General features: G+C 36.7%; 1 protein-coding gene across 17 annotated transcripts in view; it reads left to right on the top strand.

The window, feature by feature from the left end:
• MIGA1 (mitoguardin 1) overlaps positions 1-24,596 on the top strand; it is a 55,906-nt gene that overhangs the window by 20,614 nt on the left and 10,696 nt on the right. For 8 of the 17 annotated variants that reach the window (XR_005294299.2, XM_043490474.1, XM_038412057.2 and 5 more), the window contains 6 exons: positions 14,189-14,289; positions 22,530-22,648; positions 22,822-22,894; positions 23,500-23,613; positions 23,832-23,930; positions 24,282-24,416. Coding sequence is in view for 16 of the 17 variants with exons in the window: in XM_043490474.1 (XP_043346409.1) it covers positions 14,189-14,289; positions 22,530-22,648; positions 22,822-22,894; positions 23,500-23,613; positions 23,832-23,930; positions 24,282-24,416 (641 nt within the window). In the remaining variant the exon portion in view is untranslated. The remainder of the gene's footprint in view (positions 1-14,188; positions 14,290-22,529; positions 22,649-22,821; positions 22,895-23,499; positions 23,614-23,831; positions 23,931-24,281; positions 24,417-24,596) is intronic. The other 9 variants (XM_038412053.2, XM_043490479.1, XM_038412058.2 and 6 more) reach the window with 3 other exon arrangements.

The raw sequence follows: 24,596 nt of genomic DNA, 5'->3' as shown, positions 1-24,596 counted from the left end.
ACGCTCCAAGTTGGAAACTACAGAACCTGAATCCCAAAAAAGAAAATCAACCTTCTGTTGGTGACATCTGACTCAGATAATTAACATGCATCAGTCCACAGTGCTTTGGATTGTTATTAAGCAGAACCCATCATCAGCATGGAAGCATGTCCTCTGGAATGGGGATCGAAGCATGAAAGGGCGTACAAACGTTTAGTACATCTGTCATGTAAATATCTTAACGCCAGCTACAACGGTGCCATGCAAACGCCTGTTCTCACTTTCAGGTGACGTAAATAAGAAGCGAGCAGCATTCTCTCACGTAAATGTAAACAAGCTTGTTTGTCTTAGCAATTGGCTGAACAAGACTGAGTGGACTTGTACGCTCTAAAGTTTTATATTTTATTTTTGAGTGCAGTTACATAAAAAATTTCTACATCTGTAAGTTTTACTTTCACGCTAGAGATTGCACTACAGTACTTGTATGAGGTGAATTGAATTTTAAAAAATTAAAAAAATACTATTTTTTACAGTGCGAATATTTGTAATCAAAAGTAATGAGAAGAAGCACTGTATGCTTTGTATTCTGTGTTGTAATTGAAATCAATATATTTGCAAATGTAGAAAACATCCAAAAATATCTATATAAATGGTATTCTATTGTTTAATAGTGCGATTAAAACTACAATTAATTGCTTTTTTTAATTTCACAATTTTTTAATTGTTTGACAGCCTGACAAAATAGCAATTCTTGAGCACTCCTTAAAAATGGGTTAGGGAGGAAGTGGAAGCAACTTAAAGAAAAAAAAAAAGTTACTTTTGCCTTTTGCCCTAAAATATTTGTGCAGCATGTTGTAGCAAGTGAAAATTTAGTTTTAGTTTACAAGTTTCTCCTTATATTTTTAAAGATCTACATATACTTCATAATTTGTATGTGTTTACATATACTTGTAGTATACGTTGACTAATGACAGGAGGAACTATACCAGACAAATAACAAGTTTTCCTGTGAGACAAATATTTTTTCTGGCTGGAGTTGCACAGCATGAAGTTATATAAACTGATTATCAGAAGCAAATTTTGGCCCATATCTAACATTAAAATGTTTTTTTCCGTAAGCTTTGCCCGAAAAGCTGAAATAGAATGTCAATTCAGAATATGTGGCTTTGAAAGATAAAATTGGGAGAGGTTGTTTCTGAAGTGATAATTTGGCAAATTAACCTTGCAGACATCAGGATACATTACACCTTCATTTTATTTTGATCCTCTACCTTTTTTAAAATAATACCAGAATGGAATATTGTAAGTATTGCATAAAGCTATTGAAGTGTGATGAATAACATTCTTTCAAAGCAGTCCACTGGTTAGTGCAGGACTGCACGTTGGTATTAAAATTAAATAAACTTTTGTCAGTGCACATTTTGAAGTGGAATCACTTGAGTGAAAATATTAACTTTTTTCACGGCAAACATATTACAGAAATGTAGTAACTTGTTTGTTTGTTTGTTTGTTCCCAATAGCTGGCATGGTCTAGCCACTTCTATTTATTTTACATATATTATTGAAACCAGAGTTTCCAGTTACGTCCAGTCTACACTAGAGGACTGAAGTGTTTCAAAGCTTAACATTTAGTTAAATCCTTCTAGTACAGTTAATTTCTGAACTAGTCAGTGTCAATGCAGTGGCCAGCCAAGCTTACCGAAGTCAGTGCAATGCCTCCATATAGGACACTCTACAACAATCGATGCCCACTGAAGCACCTACCCACAGTTCTTTATACAGAACCCCTGTCAGACTATAGCAACAGGTGTGTAGTTAGCAGCAGTATGATACAGACATTTTGATTTAAAATATATTTATTCTCTGACATGCATAGCTGCATATATAGTTGAACTTGCTTAAGTGTTTCCATTCTAAAGGGCCTCTTTCTTTACTTTACTTTACTTTACAACTTTCTCAAACTTTCACTTTTCAGGCTTTTCTGATCTCTGCTCAGGCGAATTTGTCATTCTGGAAAGTCAGAATAAAAACATGTTATATGTTAAGAATAAAGACAACAGAGGTGGTAAAATCTGTCATTAAACTTTTTTTTTGTGCGCAAAATATTTAGCTATGTATTGCATGTGAGAAGAATGTTTGTTTGTTTTTGGTTCAGATATGTCCGTTTCAGTGGTCTGGAATTAATCCATTTTGATTTGATCAAATTGCAAATTATTTCATGTTCTTTTTGCCTGTGCATTAATTTAATAGGTTAAATAAAAATTTCCCAGCATTGTTGTAGCCCCGTATGCTTGCTTAATTAAGATGACAGGAATTTTTGCTGGGGCAAATTTTTTTTTAACCCTGTCATTCAGTGCACAAGTGTAGATTGAATGAAGTAGGGTCCTGGAGAAAGAACCCTCCTTCCTTCAATACACATGTTGGAGAGACTTGCCTTACTCCGTATTATTCTTGTGAGAAAGTGGAATGCATTCAGGCCCCCATTCAGCAAACCACTTGAGCATGTTTAAGTCACGTGTCTTAAAGTTAACCATGAGCTTTGCTGAATTAGATTCTTAAAGTACATGCTCCATGAAGTCAGACTTTGCTGGAGCTAGAAACATATTTTTCAGAACTGAGTATACGTGCCAGCACATATGCTTAAAATAGATTTGTTTGCCAAGTGATGATGGACAGTGTATCTTGGTTATGATGGACAGTGTATCTTTCTTTAAATGGGAAATAAACCAAAATATATTCCCTTGGCCCTCACTACTTACCTCAGGAAGCTTGTATGCCACTGTGATATAAGATTTAGCACTGGCTAAGGAGAGAAGCTTTTGCAAAAACCCTTCATTTAAAATATTGTTAGCACATCGCTGGCAGGAGCCCGTGCCTCAATGAGTGAGCATACTGTGTGGGGCTGTGCTCTTGTAGTCTCCAGCAATGAGTTAAATATTCTTGGATGTTAATTTACCTCTCTTCCTTTTTCAAAAGATAAAAAATCCATGACATTGTTTTAAAAAAGCTTTCAAAGTACTGAGTAGTTATTAGCAGGTTCTTGTTATTACTATGCCTCTTCGTTACTGATTTCCCCTCGTCTGCTTATCTACCTGGGGCAGCACAGTGCAGCAGAGATCCAGGAAGGTGGCAGAGAGCTCCTTAACAGAGGAACAATAGGTAGTGCAGATTAATATCCTGATTCAGTAAGGTACTTACGCAAGTGCATAACTTTAATCATGTGAATAGTCCCATTGCATGCTTAAGTACCTGGCCTTAGGGATGAGAAGACCTTTGAACTTCAAGCCTGGTGAGAAGGATGCACTACCTAAAATCTCTGTAGATGTTCTTTGGGCCTCCCTTGCGGGAGAGTGAGACGGGGAACTGGAGGAGGATGGGAGTTAACCTTAGAGGGGAAATTAAAAGTTTCTCTGAGTGGAAGCCCTGTAATTAATCTTCCTCCCTCTTCCCTTCCAAAAATGTGTTTGGTTTTTTTAGTGAGCTCTGTATCTGAATACATTAATTAACGTGCTATAAGACTGAATTTGAGTGGACAGATCATTTCATAATTGCTGCGAGACAGCTCTGCACAAAAGTAGAGGAGGGACTGGATTCCAAAGCCTGTTTTTAAATATGAAAAGAACAGCTAAGAAAAGTCAGTGACATCTGAATCAGACGATTGAGGTATCTGGAAGTTATCATGGCACTCTGTGTTATAAAATTCCCAATCGACAGCCTAGATTTTTTTTTTTTAAAGTATTCCTGGAATCCAAAGTAGAGTTTGCTGTGGCCAAAATAGATTTAATGATTTCTAGGCTATGCAGAGAGGGAAGGAAGAAACAAGAATAAGCTATGTTGACAGTCTATTTGAATTAACTGTGAAGGAATCAGACAAGCTCAGATGCCAAATCTCTGCTTTCTCTAATCAAATTAAATTTAAGTATAGAAGCCAAATGATACATGAATTATTAGGCTTCAAAACAAATGGGATGGCCAAAAGCCAGTCAAATTCTTCAGTAGATGTACTGGAATTTTTGGATTGGGATTTAAGAACATTAGTCTAAAATCAGACAGGATCCACTGATGATTGGCTTCAGTGCCTAGCAGAGCAAAAAAGCAGCACATGGACATTGTCTGCTTACATAAATGTTTTAAATGTGACTTAAAGCTTGTGAAGGGAACAGGATCTTTTACGAAATAAAAACTTGCTGGCAATTTGAAAGCAGGACTAAGAATTCACTCAATGGTATTGGGAGGCAACTCAGAATAAGAAGTTATTTTATGATGTACTCCCTCTTGGAGTGCAAGAATGTCGGACAGCAACTAATTTAGAAGTTTAGTACAGCTTAATTTGGGTTTACCAGTTTTAAATTCCAAATTTGATTGTGTGATGGCAGAGTAGAAAAGTGGAATCTTAAAGGCACTAAACAAACAAGTGCAAAACATTTACTGTGTTGCCTGAACTCAACAAATGAGTAAAATGCTGTTATTTGAAGAACAATTCCTGTTTGTAATATTTTTAATAGCTCCACTACTCACTCTTTTTCTTTTTTTATAATTGTGCAGGAGGCAAAGAAAAGGTATAATTGTCTAAATTCTGCCATTGAGCTTCTCCACAGAAGTTCAGCATGATTACCGTCAAAGACAGTATAATATAAATAATTTTATTATTCAACGATTATGGCACTGAACTACATACAAGACTAACTTCTGGACATTAATTTACTATGCAAGCATAACAGAAAATATCACATAAATATTGGTTACACACAAGCATACCATAAGAGCAAGAAGCCTTATTAAGAGTTATTGGTAGAAACTTATAATGTGCAGGTGTGAACAAATAAATGTAATTTTCAAAACAATTGAAGGACAAGTGAGAACCTAAAAGGACCTCATTGTATATGGACCACAAATTACCAATTTCAATAAACTTGTTACATACGTCAAGCAAAGTTAATCAGTAACAGACAAAGCTCATATTTTTATGTATGTGGGCGTGTGATCAGGTTTGTTTACTGAAGATGGTTCTCTGAATAATCAAGGAGATGGTCCAAACTATGGTGGTGGTTTGGGCTTATTTTGAGGTTTTAATTTTAGGTTAAATATTTAAATAAAAAAGTAGTATTTCTTTTAGGTTATTTTTATTTGTATATATTTTAGAAGTTGGTAATTTTGTTGAAGGAGCTAAAATGTAATTATATTTCAATTCAAAATATCAAACAAGATTTTTTTTAAGCTCTAAACCATGAAGAATGTAGCTGTATTTGGTAACTGGTATAACAGCCAGGCTGAGTGAACTGTCAAGGGGGCAAGATTTCAGTCTCTTGCCCTTCTTTTGTGCTAACAACTAGAACTTTAATATCAACTAAATGGGCCATTTGTGAGGAGGATATAACTTGGAGACTAGTGATTTTTCTCTAAGGATTCTGATGGGTTGCAAAGGGATGCTGTGCAGGTGATGAGTGTGCTCTTAGAGAAATAGAATTTAGATAATACATGCAGATAATAGTTGTCACTTAAAATAATCCTGTTGGTAACTCTGCTAAATCCTTGTTTGTTTTTGATTATTGTTGCATGGCTTCATCTTTAGGGGATATCTACTGAAGATTCACCAACTTCTTCTTTCAGGCAGATATGACTTTTGAAGTGAAGTTGACCAGTTTATAGGTGAATCTTGGAAATTTTAACTTCAATGCACCAAGAGCCAATTCCTGCTTAACAGGACTGATTTTTTCCAAACATTTACTTAACACCTTGATTAAAACTCCCCTGAGCTGTGTTTGAATCATGATTATTGATAAAGGTAAATGAAGTTAAAGCAGCTTTGGGATTTTTTTGGACTCCTAAGTGACCTCGGATGCCCAAAGAGCTATGGTAATAACAACCACTTCATTTGTGACTGGCTAGAACACGGTGCCCCATTCTATTGCAATTGGATCTTGTTACGGTAATGCATTTGTGAGTTCAGGGTTTGATTATTGCAGCTCATTTCTAGGTGTGAAGCTTTGCATGAGAAAGCTGACTGACTGATACAAAACACAGCAGCCGGTCTGTTTAGCCACATACTTCACTGTGAGCACATCAGCTTAAAACTCGGTACTGACCTCCCCCCCTCACCCCTGCTCATCCCTCACACACACCTCTCTGCACTGGCTTCCCATTGAATAAAGTCCATTATAAGGTTTCTGTCTGGATCTTCAGAGTCATCCAAGGGATTGGCTATAGTTACCTATTATCTCCCCTGTTCCATCCCCAGTACCTTTTTGCTGCAACTATATTCCATTGGATCCATGAAACTGAGAAGCCAAGAGGAGAGAATCGTGAGGTCAACTCACCGAACTTTCAGCAAGAGACTTAAACTATGCAACTTGACACTATAGATGATAGCAACAAGCCTTGTGGCATTCAGAACTAATACAAGCTGCATCTCTTTGACCTGCAGAAAGCTTTTTATGCACATGTTCCTGCTTTCACTAACACATACACAAAAATAAAACCCCCAAACTCATCCCTAAAAACCTTATGAACCATTCTTCCCCATTTCTTATACAGAGTGGGGTCTGAGAAAGATGTTTATATTTTTAAATACTTTGCAGTATCATTATGGGACCTGTTACCCATCTGGATGTTGAGAGGACTCTGTTAATTGGAGCTAGAGCTACTCATGAAGAGACCAGGCCCCTTCTCTTTTGAGAGTATGATGCGTCAGTGTTAGAGCATGGAAGTGCTCACACTGTTACAGAGCCATATAAGTACATAGGCATAAAGCAGATTCTACAATAACTTGTAACCACTAAGGCTTTTTAAAACGCTTCTTTTCCAAACTGACAAATGTTTGCAAAATCCCACATGAAACGAAGCATGGATTTATAACCTCAGACCATGTTCCATTTCTTTAGAATTTTCAGTAGCCTTTATTATAGTTTTAAGTCAACTTTAAATTTTAGGGCACTTTGACAAGAAGATAATATACTTATAGTGGAGAACTTAGGACTAGTTTACCAGCAAATGCGGTCTGTAGTTAGTGTGTTCTTCAAGCAGCTGTTCATTCCTAGACTCTCATTTTGCTACTATCTCTTTTCTCGTGTTCTCACATCTAGGAATGTTCTTGCAACACTTGCACAGTATACACTTAAGCTGTAATTTAATTTGTACCCTAACATTTTTAGAATGTACCCTTAAGTGTATTGAAGGTGTTAAGCACCTTCTGAGCTGATGGAGTTTTGGAGGTTAAGAGCAGCAATAGGAAGCCAGGAATATTTGACAGCAGGTTTTTTTGGTTTGTAAAGATTGATTTTTTGAGTGAACCTATGTCACTTGCCAGAAGTCTTAATTTTTTATCATTCAGTAGTTAATAATTTCCTTTGAATTGGTTTGGTGTTATAATCTTATGAATTTTGTGCCATTCTTTGTAAATAACAGTAACAGGAATATGCATTTTCTGTGTTTAAAACTAAAACTGATATTCCACATTCAGTTTAAATTTTAAAAATATACATTGAAACCATGCACATGTCAGAAAATTCAGAATTACCGTTCCTACTATAAATGTAAGTCAGCCAATTTGCACACACACATGCATTAGAGAAGATTACCATATGCAGTAATACAGCATTAGCAAAGAAACTTCCATTTACTGATGTTTATAAGCTTATTATAAAAGGTGAATTTAAATAAAAATTAAGAGAAACAGTGTCTACAACAAAATATGTCCTATTGAGCTACCCTTTGTCTGGGAGGATAGATCATGTTCTAAGTATCTGGGTCACTGTGTTATGAGTGCTAAATACCATATTTTAGGATCAAAAAATCTATTCAGGACTTTAGTCTACCCCTTATACTATCTCACAGATCACCACTGTCACTGAACTATCTTGCAAGGAGTACTAGAGAGCAACTTTGTCTACGCTCTTCTCTTTCTATCAACATCACATGTAACAACTTTGTGGGAGCCCTAAGCTTTAGTATCCTCCTTAAAGTATTGCCGCAACATTTTGTTTTATCAACCTACAAAGGAGGCTGGAAGTTGTGAGTGACCTTGACAGTCAGCAGATAAGCTTGTTAAAGTGCCAGTGCCAGCTGCTCAATGTGGATAATTTTAATGGGCTGTATCTGAAAGTTGGGGCAAAAATCTTTTTACTCGCATAACATGTCTTGCTATTACAGTTGTGTTGGTTTGTACATATTTTTAAACAAGGAAATCAACTGGCACATAGAAATAGCATTTTTGTGAAAAGGTCAAATAACTTGGCATCTAGGAAAGGTATGTAAGTCTGGTCTCAAACATTTTGACAGATTTAAAACTATTTTCTAAAAATGAATGGCTGTAGAATTTTAAAAATATTATATTCTGGTAGAAAGTTATTTACCAAGGGATCAACTTTTTAAAAGTAATTTAAAAAAACTTATTGTTTTCAAGATAAAATTTTCAAAAACACCTACATTCCACTTTCAACATTCCTAAGTGACTTGGGTGTTTTAGAAATTTTTTATCTTCAGTGTCTGAAAAGCAAATGAATCAGTTGGCAAAATTATTATTCCTAGTAGCATAGTCTGTTCAAAAGTGTGCATAACAAAGACTAATGTTCAAGATTGTTTGAACTTTTAATTTCTGCCTTCAACTCTTCTTAACTGTATCTCTACTTCCTCTTGTAAGCTTTTCCATAGCATGAACTCCATTATAAAAGAGGGATTGGCTTGTGACACTGCTTCCAGGATTCACAGTTGCACAGACTGTTTCCCCTTCCATTCAAAATTCCATAACCAGAGCCCCATGTATGCTACAGCAAGACAGGCCTAAACTCTGCAGCCAAGTCCCTAGAATCAGTGGGAATGTGGTGCAGCAAACTGAAAATTCTATGGCTGTTTCATTTTCATTAGGAACCATTTTTAATAAGTTCTGTTTATAGATGTTCATATTTAATCAATTCGTTGGCCCCCGTGTTGTGATGACAGACATAATCTATGTAATTTAATGTCAAGATTAAGATTTGTAGTTTTCAGAAGGCTGAAGATTTTTATCTTGACTCATGATTACATAGTAGTCAGAGACTAATGGGAGGTTTTGGCAGTAGGGTAAAGGTACGTTTGAGGCTTTTCCAATGAGAAGATAGGGAGACCTTATTGGATTATGAGATAAGCATACAGCAGGCCTTCCAAGGGTTCTCACAACACATTTTTTGGTGGCTTCAGAGTGTGGCCATCAACTCTTGATGGTGGTGGCACTGACAATTTTTCCTGAAATCCTTTTTGTTTTTACTGAAGGTAATTAATATGCACACATACATGTCCAAATCATTGTTGTTTGTTTATGTAGGGTTTTTTCAGACTCAGTAATAAAAATAATGTACGGTTGTCTCTATTAATTACTGTACCTAAACAGAATAGAAACACAAATAAGATGCTTTGCATGTTGTTGTTTTGCTTTATTTCATTGCTTTTTTTTTTTTTAAAGACTTGCTAGCTAGCAAGTCTGCTGCTGTGAAAAGTGATATTTGTATGCTTGTTAGTATCACTTTTCACAGCAGACTTATTCAGCCCCGGTAAGCCCTGGATTGGGAGGTGAGCAGGGAGGCAGCAGGGCCAAGGGACGATGGAGGGGGTGTTAAGCCTGGGGCTGGAGCCTGGAATCTTAGCATGTTGCCACATGGATGGAGCCTGAAGCCCTGCTGTCAAAGTTCCCCCCCCCACCCCCCCAATCTCTGGAAAGTGGGGAATTCACCAGCTGCCTGCATCTCCAGCATTTGTGTCTCCAGAGGGGGGGCAGGCCCATCTTCTGCTGGTGGCCCTGGGAGGTGGACAACTGCTTTGCCCACCTTCCCCCAAATCACAGCCCAGGAGGCTGTGACTGCAAGAAAAGCCCCTGGTGGTTGCATTTGAGAAATGCTCCCTTAGGCTATATCTACACTTACACTGCTACAGTGGCACAGCTTCAGTGCTGCAGCTGCACCACTATGGCGATGTAAGTGTCGTCACTCACTACAGTGAGGGGAGGGGTTCTCCTGTCACTGTAGTAAATCCACCTCTCTGAGAGTTGGATTCTTTTGTCAACCTCGTGCCGTGTACACCAGGGGTTAGGTTGGCTTAACTTTTTAGTGTTAGGCCTAGCCTGATTCTTATTTACGCAAAGGCTGCTTTACCCAGATCTTTGTGTAAATGAGAATCTGGCCCTATCTAGGTGTTTCTGCTAAAGAAACCGTTTCTGTGAAATGGTTAATGTTAACACTTGTGTTGTCATCAGAGGTTTCAGAGTTCACCTCACTGAGGTGAATGTGGCAGTTCACATCTCTCAGACCAATTGTAACAGGCTGTCTGAAGACTCAGGAAGATCTGGAAGATAATACTGACTTGGCTTACCATTAGCTCGTGATTTAGAACAGTGGTTCTCCATCTTTTCAGACTACTATACCCTTTTTAGGAGTCTGATTTGTCTTGCGTACCCCAAGTTTCACCTCACTTAAAAATAACTTGTGTACAAAATCTAAATATACAAATGTCACAGCCACCATTCTGAAAAATTGCTTACTTTCTCATTTTTACCATATAATTATGAAATAAATGGACTGGAATATAAATATTGTACTTGCATTTCAGTGTATAGTATATAGAGCAGTATAAACAAGTCATTATCTGCATGAAATTGTAGTTTTACTGACTTTGCTAGTGTAAAACTTGGCAAATACCTAGATGAATTGATGTAGCCCTGGAACACCTCTGCGTACTCCCAGGGGTGTACGCACCCCTCGTTGAGAACAGTTTTCTTAACAACCATGATGAATAGAAACTACTTTTAAACTGAAAGTTTAGATTATGGAACACAGTTCTGTGGTAAGGATCAATTCTATGGAAAATTCTGCAGCCAAACTACAGCTACATGGAGCCCTGCCTTTAACATCTGTATTAGAGTTATAGCAATTGCTTATGTGGAAAAGTAATAAAGTATTTAATGTATTTTTAGATGGGTATTAATGCAAATTATTAGCTAGAAATGAGGAGGAGGCAGTATCATTTTACCAGCCTGCTTTCTGTAGACCTCCAGCAAGTGTTTTGCAAGCCAGCAGTGATGTACAGTTGAGTCTGAGAACCTCCACTGTCCCAGTTTTCCAATTTCTGGTACAATATATGATTGTTTCTTGATGCTTGGATAATCCAGCTGGATGTTGTAATTGTTTTTTTTTCTTATCTTCAAAAAGGCTAGCAGAGAAAGAGAGAGAGAACAAACAATTAAAAACAATTAGAGTATCTTACAATCGGTGCTTTAATATGAATGTGATAATACACCCCATATTCTTCATAGAGATACTGTTGTGATATGAATATGGCATAACTAAGTTGTATTTTTTGCAAGATTGGTCATGTGAGTTATCATTGGAAGGGTTATGATTGATTATCCTATTTGTATGCATGTATCATTTTTGTATCTGAAGTTAGGAATATGGACTATGTATCAATTGCAAAAGTGTTTGCACCTGGGGAAGGCCCACCAGACAAAATGCAAGCAGGCTGGTTGGTTAGTCAATGGGCCATTAAGGAGAACAATAGGACTTCGAAGATGCTAATCTCCCACCTTCTTGAGAAGCTTCCTGGGATGCTGCTTTGACACTGCAGGGTCATGTGATCATGTCACCTGGTACTGGGCCCCATCTTGGCCTACTAGTATTTTTCCAGCAATAGTGAGTGGGAAGCAAAGGATTCCTGCCATATGTAAATCCCATTTAAGGCAAGTTAGTGAGTTAATCTAGGTCGGTTTTTCACTGAATCCCCACCCAAGATGACTGCTGAAAACATCTAAGACTGATCTGGGGAAGAAAGGACTGGACCCAGGCAAGAAGGTGTCTGGCCTGTGAAAGGAATATTTGGAGTTCTAAGCTGCAAGTAAGAGGGGTTTGTCTAAAAGAAATTCTGCAACCTGTTTAAAACAACATTTAGGGTGAGAAATTACTACTTGTAGCCAGTTTCTTTAGTGTGTTTGTGTTTGCTTTATTTGCTCAGTAATCTGCTTTGATCTGTTTGCTATCCCTTTATAATCACTTAAAATCTATCCTTTGTAGTTAAGAAGCTTGTTGTTTTCTATAAACCAGTTCGTGCAATTCATAACTGAGGGGCAAAAAACTGTGCATATCTTCTGCCACATTGAGGAAAGGAGCGAATTTCATGATCTTACACGGTACAGTTTTCTGTGCAGGGCAATACAATTTGGGGTTTACACACCAGAGTGGGTGTGCTTTTGAGTGCTGGACAATTCCCAAGCTGAGTTTTCCCATGCACATCTGATCTTGGTGTCTGTGTCTGTCTTTCTGCAGCTGGGTGTGGCCCTACCTGCCTGTGTGCTGGAGGAAGCTGGCACAGCGGAACAGGGTGAGGGAGCCCAGGCTAGTGAAACAGGCAGGCTCAGTGGTACTCCGGTACATCAAGTGGCACCCCAAGGGGGAAAATCCGTCACAATGTGTAATAGTGAAATTGTGATTTAAAGTTGGATTCAGTCTAACTGAATGCAGTATAGCAATATCTAAGAACGCTTTTGTCCAGACTTTTTTAATATTTTTCCTTGGGTTTTCTCAAAGACACATATTTAGTTTGATATTGATATTGTTGATTTATTGATACCTACTGCATAATTTGTTGAGCTGCCATTCTAAATCTATAACAATTACTGAAATAATAATGTGGATTGTAGCATTTTAACTGACGAGTAAACCATTCCAGTAAAACTGGCATGCAGCCACTTTGCTGTGTAATAGTGTTTTTTATAAAGTACAACGATTGTAACTGATCTGGATGACATTGGGTAGCTCATTGTTGCTGACTGCTGGAAATAAAACAGACTTTAGCAACACATGTGTAATGTTTGAAGGTAAAGGAATCCAAGATAAATGTCTGTGTTCTGTTGAGAATGTAGTGTGAAGTACATCAAGCCAAGATTTGACTTAATGACTTACGAATCTAATCCTTCTGTGAAAGTGCTTCTGCATGATTAAAACAAAACCATATTTGCTGGCAGCATGTACAGCAATTGTTGAAATCTGAAAAAAGTTAAATGCAAATTGAAAGAATTTGTATTGCAGATTAATAGAATGTGATATTAGTGGAAAATACAGGCTTTGTTGAAGGTTTTAAAAATCATAATGCCAATAGAAATTTTTCTGGATGTGTTTATTTCACTGAAGAGGATTGTGGGGAGATAGGAGAAGTGTTTGGCAGGGGAAGGGTAAATTTTCCCTTGCAGTTCCCTTTTAAGAGCATGAGAACCAGAAAATAAACTGATTTTACTCTGGTTACTGTCCAAAATGAGGGAAATGGAAAAACTACAGAATTGGGATGATTTAAAAAACAAAACAACAACAAAAATCCAAAAACACAACTTTGTGGCTTGGTTTAACAAGAATTAGTTTTCTGGTTTCTTTTTTTTTTTTTTTTTAAATGATCAGTATAACTGAGATCACACTGAACATTGGTCACATTGTAAATTTTTTTTTGAAGAATATGTATATTTAAAATATAACTAAAATGAGTGGAAAGAAAAACCTGAAGCAATAAGATGCATTGAGTATTTCTAGGATTCTTATACTTTAGAGCTCATGGGATGTACCTAATTAGGTTTTTTAAAAGTTGTTTAAAATTACCTTATGGTTTTTTAAAAACCTATACCACACATAACATGTCCTGATTACTTTAAAAAAAAAAAAAAAAAGCTTTTGTTGTTTGACATTTTGTAAGGTTTAAAGTCTTAGTTGATTATTTAAATTAGTTTAGTGAAGAAGTAGATCTTTGAGGAGAGAAAAACAGCCTGAGAGGACAAAACCCATAAGACATCTTTGGATCTTTCTTGCTGTTTTTTTCCACTGGAAGTCTCATATATGGCAGAAGTTGATGTTTATAAAGCCATTCCGCGAATAAAAACTGGGAAAAAAACCCCAAATCTTGTGTGTGTTGGGGAGAAGAGTAAGGGTTTGGTTTGGTAACTTTTTACTCTTATAGCTGTATGCTGTAGCATTCTTGGTACTTCAACAAAATAAATGCAATACTAAAACTTTAACGTTTTCAGTGCATTCATTATTTCAGTTTGCTTAAACAACTTTTATATATAAGATGTATGACATCTTATTGTTACAAAGTTAAAAGGAAGGCCGCCTTAAAAAATGCCATTTTAATTCAAGACTTGTAACTAAATCAATAGACTGTCAAAGAAAATGACAAACTGGTAAATTGATTTCTTTTCATTTTTAAGATAAAGATACCGATATAACTGTGAGGGATAACACAGAAGATTTCTGTCTGCGAGATACACTGAGCATTGCATCAACAGATTCCTTTGTTTCAGCAGCTGAGGTAAGAGTCAGAAGGATTTCTTCTTTAACAGTACTAGAATCTTTCTTTCATGAAAACTAAATAGATTACTAATGTTTCTCATTTCTTACTGTAAATTAAAAGCTACTAATTTTTGTGGGAAAAATAAATGGCATCTTACATGAAAAAAATGCCTCCCTCTAGTACTAGTACTTCCTAGTACTTTTTTTACCTTGGACCAATGGAGTCACAATCACACTAATTCCTGTCCTCTTTGTTTTGCTTTCAGAACTGTCATTTTAGTGCTTTTCTTTGTCACCTAGCGGCACATTCCATGAGTTATCCATCCTTCTAAAAATGAATTGCTAACCACTGTAAATAACCATCTTTCTGGGTATCGGAGCTGGATATTTATGAACACCTATAATGGTTCTGATTACTGAGGAAGAAAAATTTAGACAGGACAGTACCAGCCATCTAAATAACTGTATTATTTTGCTCCTGCCACCTACCCATAATTTGAAGGTTTGGGGGGAAGATGCTTCACTTGTGAAGTGAATTATCTGAAATTGATTGCAATTAAACTCTTGATCATATGTAGCAGTCCAAGATTCCCTGAGTTTGGCAGCTCAAAGTAACTTGCAGTCGTATAGGGAAAAGTAATTTCTAACAAGGAATATATCTCTTGTGACTAGTTGCCCTTTCCTGTAATTTGGAGAAGAAGACTATCCAAGGTCCCTTCAGATGAGCGAGTGCTGTCAATTCAAGAGGATACAAAAAAAATAAGATGCCTCATCTCCCATTTTTTTACATGAGCTTTCCTACTATTTAAGCAGATATGCAGAGAATGCACTCTGTATTCTTGTGTCTGCTTGGTAACAGGCAGGGGACACAGTCTTCCAGTAAGAGAAATTGATATGTTTTGTGAGGGAGATTCTTCCTATCCTGAGCAATGTTCCCTCTAATTTTTGACAGGTCATGTGCGCAAAAAATATCTTCTGTGCAAATTTTTTTACAGGCCGTGTGCACAAAAAGTTTCTTCTGTGCAAATTGTTGTGCTTGCTGTACAAATTTTTGTGCGCACGGTGTTTCGCCATGTGCGTGGGGTTTAGGATCTGTGTGCGCCCACACACGCGCACAGGTTAGAGGGAACAGTGATCCTGAGCCTAAAGTGATTCAGTCTCCTTAAGAAACACTGTTATAACTGGCAAGAACCATAGCCTTAGCTATTGCCTTTTTTAAATTGTCAAGGTAGTCTCACCATCTTGATATTCTAAAGCCACTAAAGATATGTCTGCACTTCAGTCAAGTGGTGAGATTGCAGTACAGTAGGCATATACACAAGCTAGCTCACTAAAAATAGCAGTGAAGATGCAATGGCATGCGCTTGCCACTTGAATATGTATCCAGGGTCCCACACAAGCTTGTATTTGAGAGATTGATCTGTGCCACCGCCTGTGTTACTGTGGCTTCACTGCTGTTTTTAGTAAGCTAGATCAGGTATGCCTACCTGTGCTACAGTCACACCTCCTGATTACAGGGCAGATATACTCTTAGTACCCGTTCTGATTCCCTTCTTCCCAAAAGCACAGAAAATGGTGAAAGATAGTTTTTTCCTGTTCCGTTTTCTTGGCCACTTAGCAACCATACCCTAAACGTCGTGACCCATCCCAGTGACATTCATTTGGGGATCCTACTTGTTACTTCCCTAGCAATGAAATTTTCCATTGGAAGAGCAAGTCCTGAAGATCAAGGAAGCGGCAAAGAAGTTCATAGGAAACTACAGATTTCTCATTCAAAAGTGTATTGGGTTATATTTTATTCCCCCGCAGTTGTTTCAGTGGGAATAAACACCTTCAGGGCCTAGTTCTAGTTCAATCCAGGTTGAGTAGCCCCACAAATAAGGAATTCACACTAAAAACAAAAAATCAATGAAGGACTAGCCACCATGAGTCAAATGGTGTCTGATTACCAATTATGAACCTCCTTGCTGTGGAAACACATTTGAAGCCTGCAAATGAGAAACATCTTCATATGAATAGCCTAAAGAGTAAGTGATGAAGGCCCTTTCATGTTTAAAAGTGACTAGAAAGTGTATAAACAGTGTTTTCAGCATTACATTTGAAATATCAGAACTTGCCAATCTGCAAGAGGGTTTTGATAGTCTTTAGAGGGTCTAGAACGTCATAACTGTAGATTGAAACCTGAGCGGCAGTATTCCCAGCCCCTAGCCGTGGGGAAAGGGGATGTTCCATCTTAACCTCAGCCACAGTTGTCCCAGTTTTCATCATACAATAGTGATGTTCAGTGTCCCTAAAGTTATCTACAGCAACCCAGAAGTAACTCTGTGAGCTGAAGTTACTAATGTTTTTGAAGGGGTTACTATTTTGAAGGCATCTGACATGGGGGTGACGGGAGTTGATTTGCCTTTTACACACCTTAAAAGCCTCACTTTAAAATTAAAAAAAAAAAAACTTTTCAGAGATTTAATAGTTCACCTTTCAGGCAGTCCAGTTTTGGGAAACCAATCCTATTTGATGTCATACCCTTGGCCCGGTCACATGTGGGGTTTGAACTTGGGACTTCTGAATCTAAAAGTGAACCACCACAGCTTGAGCTAAAGGATTTGGTTTGTTAGCTTACTGGCAGTATCATACTCAAGTATCTTCACATGGTCTAGTCGCAAGAGAAGGGTGAAGAATCAAACTCTGTTAATGTGGGTTATCGAATTCACACGCATGCACAGACTTTAAAAAAAATATATATTTCCAAACTAGGCAACAAGGCAGTCATCTTTTCTGATGGGTGAACCTGCACTTGCTTCCAGTAGAAGCTGGTCCTGTCTCTGGGAAGAGAAACACTTTTAAAAAAAATAAGTGAAGCAGTCTGCTGTACATATAGGAGAATGAAAAATTATTACTTCTTGGTGTATTTCAGCTATTGGTAGAGAGGAGTAGGTTGTATTCTTTATGGGGTTGGAATGAACCACAAGTTTCTAATTCTGCTCCTAGATATGGAGTCTACTTATCCATTATTGTCTGTAGCTGTTGTGCATCTTCCTCCTTGTTCCATTTCTTTGCAAGAAAAAACTTATTTCATCTTGTTCTTCGATTTTAGTTAATCTTACTAATCATCCTGAATTATACATTCTCTTCTTAGTGGTTTGTAAGAGTCAGACAGTAGTTTCTTAGGAATTTTTGGCAAAGCTATGAATAAGTCTTTTAAAAACTTGGAGGTAGTGTGCCTCAGGGACTTACAAATTATGGAGTTAGTGCTCCCTTTGGTGCTAGCATGGTTCTCTTTATAAAAAAAAAAAACAAAAACAAAAAAAAAACATTCCGTACTCTATATGTTGTTAATTCTGAGTTTCAACACTGTAGCATCTGACCCTTTGTGGCAAGACTTGTCTCTACTGTGTTAAAAATGGGGATGTGAAGAGTACATGTTAGAGCGTCAGTGTTTCTCACCTTTTGGATTCAGAGAGTAGCTTTGTGATGGAATTATGGCATGTTTCCCTTTTCAAATTACTAGTCAAGTTTATTGTTCCTTTTGATGCCCCTCAAGGTTTTATCTGGACCAGGAAATTATATTGGCAAACTTTTGCCTTTATTTTGTTTCTGAGAGAGAATTTGACTGACCATTCCTAGGCATTAGGAACTTTAAATTGTGTTATGGTGAGAAGGGAAAAGAAGAAATGGCAGATGAGATGACAGTGTTACAGATGACATGACAATGTTACAGATGTGTTTTCAAAGATTATTCATTGATACAGGCACCTTTTTCAAGTTAAAGTTAGAGCACTTTCCTTTCTGGCTCAGATATCTTTGTAAGCTAAGAGAAGTCAGTCATACATAGAAGAAATTTTCAAGCCAACTGCCTGATCCTACTTGCATTCCTTTGCCAGACATTATTTCTCAGAAACATTAACGTCCACTGAAGCAGCTTTTGTACACAGATGTCACGACAGTTGTACCCTTTTAATTTTCCTGTCCTAATTAATAGCTGGTGGATTGACACTTAGTTTGAGTGGTAGATACAGCTAAAGAAATTTAACTACAAATTTTGTTTCTTGCTTTTAGACCCAGTAATCTGATCCTGTTTACACTGTGTTGACTGTAGAAACAGAATACGTTATTTGGGAGGGTCCCGCTCTTCTTTATGCTTTAAAAGACTTTCTTGAAATCTACAACTGGAAGGTATTTGAAGAAAGTACTTTTTAATTTATTGCATACAATCTGAGTGAGACCACATCCATAAATTCTAGACTCAATTGGAAATAAAAGTTCCAGGGATGGGGGGACACTTGTGAGGAATGGGACTGGACCTGAAGGTTGTGTGGAAGGTGAGTTCTCGAGACCACAGGCATTCTGACCCAGATCCTCGGCTATGTCACAGTGCTACTTAGACTTTAAAAATATCTTTGTGCTCCTCAAGTTTTAGCAATTGCTTGGGAATAGTTCAGTCTCAGGTAGGGGCTATGGTTGGCTAGAGTGGCCACCAAGGAGCCATTTTGGGAGCTGAAAATAGCCAGCAGTCCACAGGCCATACTCCCAACACAGGCTCCCTCCCAGTGAGAGAGCCTACTCTACTGACAGGTATTCCTGAGGGGGGGCAGGAAGTTACAGACCTTTTATGTTACCAGAGCAGGGTCATGAATAGGCCCTTTGTTTCTTCATGGCTTCCAAGAGCATTTTGTCTTTTCTTCCCGCCTGTCTGGGACAAACAAGACACACGGGATGTGCTTTAAGTAGGCTGCAACTTTATTAATTTAACTCATCTGGGAGCTATCCAGCAATATATTGCCCAATGCAGATCATCCTTCCCTCCATAATCTGTTCCACCTGGTGGAAGACTGCTGTCAGTCCCCATTTCCCATCACCTCTCCACATCTGGTCCTAACCCATTGCTGAGACACATCTGTCCTCCAGGGGCTGGGAAAAAGAGTTCTCCTCCCTGTACCACACAGTAGGAACCCCAGCCCTGTTCCCTAGCTGCTGCTTTTAACTCCACTTCAGATTCCAGTTTAGCAGACCGCCCGTCAAACAAGTATCTGCACTGTACACCTGTTAAGTTGCAACAACTTGAACTTCATCCTTGCCTTCTAACCAGCCGACTAGGTTCCTGGGCTGCTATGGGAAAGGCAAAAATAACCCTGGCCAGTCTGGCAATGGGGGGAAAAGTCCTTGTCAGTCACAGAAAAGGCAATTGCACAATACCCAAACCAGACCCAAAAAACCCTGGTCCTAACCTCAGAGTGGGAGCTGTTTTTCTGGTCATGTGATGGAGCCCCAACCAAGGGAAGAGGGCTTATATGCCTTCTTCATGGGTGTATAGGACCATATGGGCTTTCACTGCACCCCCTAGACAAGCCAGTCAGCTCCAAAACCCATGAGGCAGCTGAGCACCCATTAGAAGGGTGGGGGTGACCCTTCAAGAAGCCAGACAGCCCTCTTTCCCTTGCCTTTCCAGACAAAGGTCCCCATCTCTGAGGCTGCTGGGATGCATTGATGGCTTTGGACTTAAAATTTATTACATTGATTTTTTTTTTTAAAGTTCTCTGATTCCAGAAATCCTGCTGCTAAAAACTGAGCCACAATAGAGGTAAAACACTTCTTTTTATTGTCCCGTAATTTTATGAAAGAACTGCATGTTCATCGGTACACTTGCTTCTAAATTTTGTAGATTAAATAATTGTCACAAACCTTATTTTACTGCTAGATTTGCCTCTTTTTGATTTTGATTTGGATATTTTTTTACTTTATAATTTAGATTAATAGTATTACAGAACTAGGATGAATTGCCACAGTTTCACTATGAGGAACACTTTAATGACAAAGAAAATATGAAATTACTTTAAAGTGCTATGACTTATTTTTCATATCCAGGAAAGTGAAAACACTGCGGCTACCCTGTCTAGGGCATTTCAGGTCTTTAACTCTCCCTTACAGACAATTAAATAAAATATAAATACTTTATAGCTGTAATAACTAACTTATAAATTATCTTCTTTGTCTACATGCTTTGACTTGACGGGAATGTATCAAGAAAGCAGTTGCTTTCTCATGGGGTTCAGCTGTTGTAGTGTGCGTTGCTATTTTATTTCATCTGCAAAGTATAAGAAGGAGTTATTAACTACAGGTAACATTGGGCCTGATGTAAATCCCATGAAAGTCTGATCAGGCCCCATGTTACCTGTATTCCTTCTCCTGCTTTGCAGGTGAAGTAAAGCATAAGGGAGTCTGTTGACATCCTTAGGCATTGGATTGGACCTTTTAACATTAGTATGATTCAGTGTGTCCTATTATATGCTTGTTCTTTTTGAAAATATTTACATTAAAGTTTGAAAAATACCTTTCATAAACACTGTTAGGCTGTAACACTGGAAAACAGATTCTGTATGAAGTAAGTCTTTTTTTTCTTATTCTGAAACTAGTGGAAAAACTTGCATAACAAGTATGTTTATACCTCAAATATGAAAAATACTAGGAAATCTGTGTATTCCTACCACTGCTAATCAGCTAAAATATTACAACTTCTCAAGTATACATTTGACAATCTTCACATGAAAGAACTTGTGGCTTTTTTGATTAAATAAGATAAAGCAACTTTAGAGAAACACTGTAAATTCTCTAAACATGTTTTTGGCTATTTTGTTACTATTAATATGATGCTATTGTTAACTAGTATCAAAACTTTGATATGTTTTCACAGCTGCAGATCTATTTCAGGAAGTCTGTTTATCCTAGTCCATTCTGCCAAACCAACAAATAAATAAGACAGGACAAAGATTTAAAACTCAAGACAGAACTTTTAATTTTCATGCAAGTTTAATTGCTTGTAAATTGCTCTAAGTATATTATCTTACCAATTTTTTTAAAGTTTTTATTCTTCACTTATTCTCTTAAGTACCCAGTCATGCTTTAGAACACAGTTCAGGAAAGCATCTCTCTTCAGGACAATACTTACACACACTAAGTCCCATTGAAATCAGGGGAATTTAAATGCATTCTTAAGTGCTCTCCTGAATCAAGCCATAATCCTTACTTGGGCTAACTCTCATTGTAGTCACTGGGGTTTGCTCCAATAGGGACTACAGAAAAGGTCCACTCAGGAGTATATTTTTCTTATTAATATGCATGTAGAACTTCTCCTGCCACCTCTTACAGAGATGTATCCCCAATGATGGAAAAATATGCCCTTTTTTTTTTTTAACTTGAAGATAAATGTAACATTATCATCTTAAAACTTAATGTTAAGGAAAGACTCTGTTTGAAGGAAACATAAGTTTGTCTAACTTTGAACATGTCTAGAAGACAGAAACATAAATATGTTAAAAACCCAGATATATTTTAATTTTTGTAAAAATTAGTTTTATTTAAGACCCTTCTAAATTAGGGGTTTGATGCCTAGAAGTACAAAATGTCTTTTCAGGCGATCAGCAGTAATACTGTAAAGTAAATTTTTTTGAAGTTGTTAGAATGTGTGTTCTAGCCATTTAGTAAATAGAAAAATGTGTGCCTCTACAGTTTTTTGGATAGATAATAAGAATGATGTAATGTTTGTAATAGAAGTGGTAACTGTTTAACCTACAAGACACTGCTATGTAGAATGAAAAATTATGATATTCCTAACATAGGATGCTCTACATTAATGTTTTTTGAATGGTTTAAATATTATTTTCTTTAATAACATTCCGGGGGATGGGTAATGATGCATTTCTGTATTAAACCTTCAGCCAAAGGTTTAAACTCAAATATTAGAAACTGTAGATAGAGAAGAAAAATTTTTGGCGCCTAAGTAAAAAACTGGGTTGTAATGTCTTAATCATAGAAAATGTGTTTTAGTAATTAACAGCCATGTTTACTAGAAAAATGACAGTGATTTCTATAAATATTCCCAGCTTTCTTTATGATGTGATCCTCTTGCCCCCTTTTAATGCCTCATCATCAATATATTCTTCGTGACCAGCGGAGAGACATTTCCTTTCAACAAATCCTATGGGTTTAAATATTCAAATTCTGAACACGCTAATCTGAACCTGTTCTACAATTTAACTCTTCAAAACTCAAATCTGAAACCATAGCTTTCATATGAAAATCCACAATGTTCTAGAATGTTTTGTTTTTAGTATTGAGTGTTGACCAGTTATAGATACAGTTAACCAACGTAGAAAAGAATATTCCTTTCATCAGACTATCAAGCAGACTTTGAATTAATTTATTTTACTCTTAAAATAATTTTAACAAATTAGTTAATAAGCTTTAACAAAAAATATCTTTCAGCTTACTGAACACAGAGAGATCCGAAATACCTATGGGCTAGAGTCTCTTTGCCATTGTCCATTATATGAAGAAGCTATGCACTTAGTAGAAGAGGGCAAAATTTATTCCAGAATATTAAGGTATTGATTTATATTTACTAATTAATTTCCAAGGAATAAAGATAAATACTCTATATAATACTACATTTAATCCCCTAACCCCAGAGTAATGGATTTCTAAATAAATCCTAGTCAAATTGTACTGTGCTTTGGTTTATTAAATATAGTTTACAACTTTTTTACATTTTATGTAGGACTGAAATGTTGGAGTGTCTAGGAGATAGTGACTTTCTTGCTAAACTTCACTGTATTCGGCAGGCTTTTCAGGTAAATACTTAGTTATCAATGTGGTGCACACATTCTCACTCGCACATTCTCTTTCATCTACAATATGTATATCTTAAATGGAGCAGAGTTAGGTCAAAGCTAAGAGGTTTTTGTCTAGTCCTACTTGTTCAGTAACCTATTTTTAGTGTAATAGTTATATATTGTAATTATTGAATGCTGTTTGAGAGCAGTATATTTTTGTTTAATATTCAGCTCACTGAAGGAGTGGGGTTTTTTATGTTTTGAGAATTATGAACTTTTGAGAATTTTTTCATTAATTTTAAAGCATTTTGAATAACATTTTATCTACTTAAGAATGTTGTTGCATTCAGGTGCCTACAATTTAAAGGACATGCTTAAGTACCTTTCTGAATCAAAGACAATATGTTAAGACAAAATGAATGGCCTCTTTGATAATGATGTGCATCACTGGATGGGAGACCTATCTCTTTCAGTATCCTTGGAACCTTTGCTTCCTGGATTGGTTATAAGTATTGTAGTTGCATACTGTATTAATATCAAGCATCTCTTGGTTTGATTTGACTAAAGAAACTAATAGCCTCATTTAATGCAATTCCCTTTATAAATAAATTATGTACTTATAGGTCTGTATTGCCTGGAAATTTTTCCAGGTAATTCTTTCAGAAACCGCTAACAGACTATTTCTTGCTGAGAGTGGAAGAAAAATTTTATCAGCTTTAATTGTGAGAGCTCGAAAGGTAAATTCCTTTTTTGTTGTTACTTTAGTGTATTCATTGTAACTAGAGATCAAAGTTCATTTGTCTGGTCTTAGAGTTAACCATGATAATTCTCTAGGCACATTTAAAAAAAAAAAAAAACCACCACCACAACACAAAACACTTGCCTTTTAAGAGTTTAGAACTAAAACAAGTCATCCTACTAGGAAATATGACACTTAACTGGCTTTATTTCACAGAATCCAAAGAAATTTGAAGAAGTCTTTGATGAAATGATACATTTTTTAGAGAAAACAGACCACTGGGATAATACTGAAATGGAACTTGCTGCCAGGGGGGTAAGTCTGGATTTCTGTAGTGCTTTTTTCCACATTAAACTTGATTATACAACCTCTTTCCCCTCTCAAAATTTATATTTATTAATCATAAGTATGAGAAATCCAGCTGCTTTTTTATACTTTAGATGATTTAAAGAAATGTGCTTCTACTTCTTTTTTTAAAACCTCTGTACCGCTGAGTTGCCATGTCAGGGTCTTTTCCATTAGTGAAATGCTTTTTAGGGTTACCTAAATAACTTAAAATGATAAATCTGCCTGATCTATATATAGAGTATGGAATACTGGCTTATGCTCTGTTCCAGTACTGAAAGAGAAGTTAAGTTATTTTGATCTTATTCTAACTGAATGCAGGTGAAAAATCTAAATTTTTACGACATTGTTCTGGATTTTATATTAATGGATTCCTTTGAAGATTTAGAGAATCCACCCACATCTATACAGAATGTAATAAACAACCGTTGGCTAAATTCCTCCTTTAAAGAAACTGTAAGTGGTTTTTAAAATTTCTTATACTATGATTCTTATAGATTATTGTAACCAATAGGAGACATGATAAAATTACATTAGTTTCAACATTCCTTTCTAAAATTTTTAAATAAGTATACTATTGGGAATAGATACCTGTCTTACTCTTAAAGATTAGGATACCAGCATCTGTAGCAACTG

Source organism: Dermochelys coriacea, chromosome 8 (assembly GCF_009764565.3).
Source record: "Dermochelys coriacea isolate rDerCor1 chromosome 8, rDerCor1.pri.v4, whole genome shotgun sequence".
Taxonomy (NCBI): domain Eukaryota; kingdom Metazoa; phylum Chordata; order Testudines; family Dermochelyidae; genus Dermochelys; species Dermochelys coriacea.
Note: the sequence above shows the minus strand (reverse complement) of the source record. Positions and strands in the feature narration are given on the sequence as shown.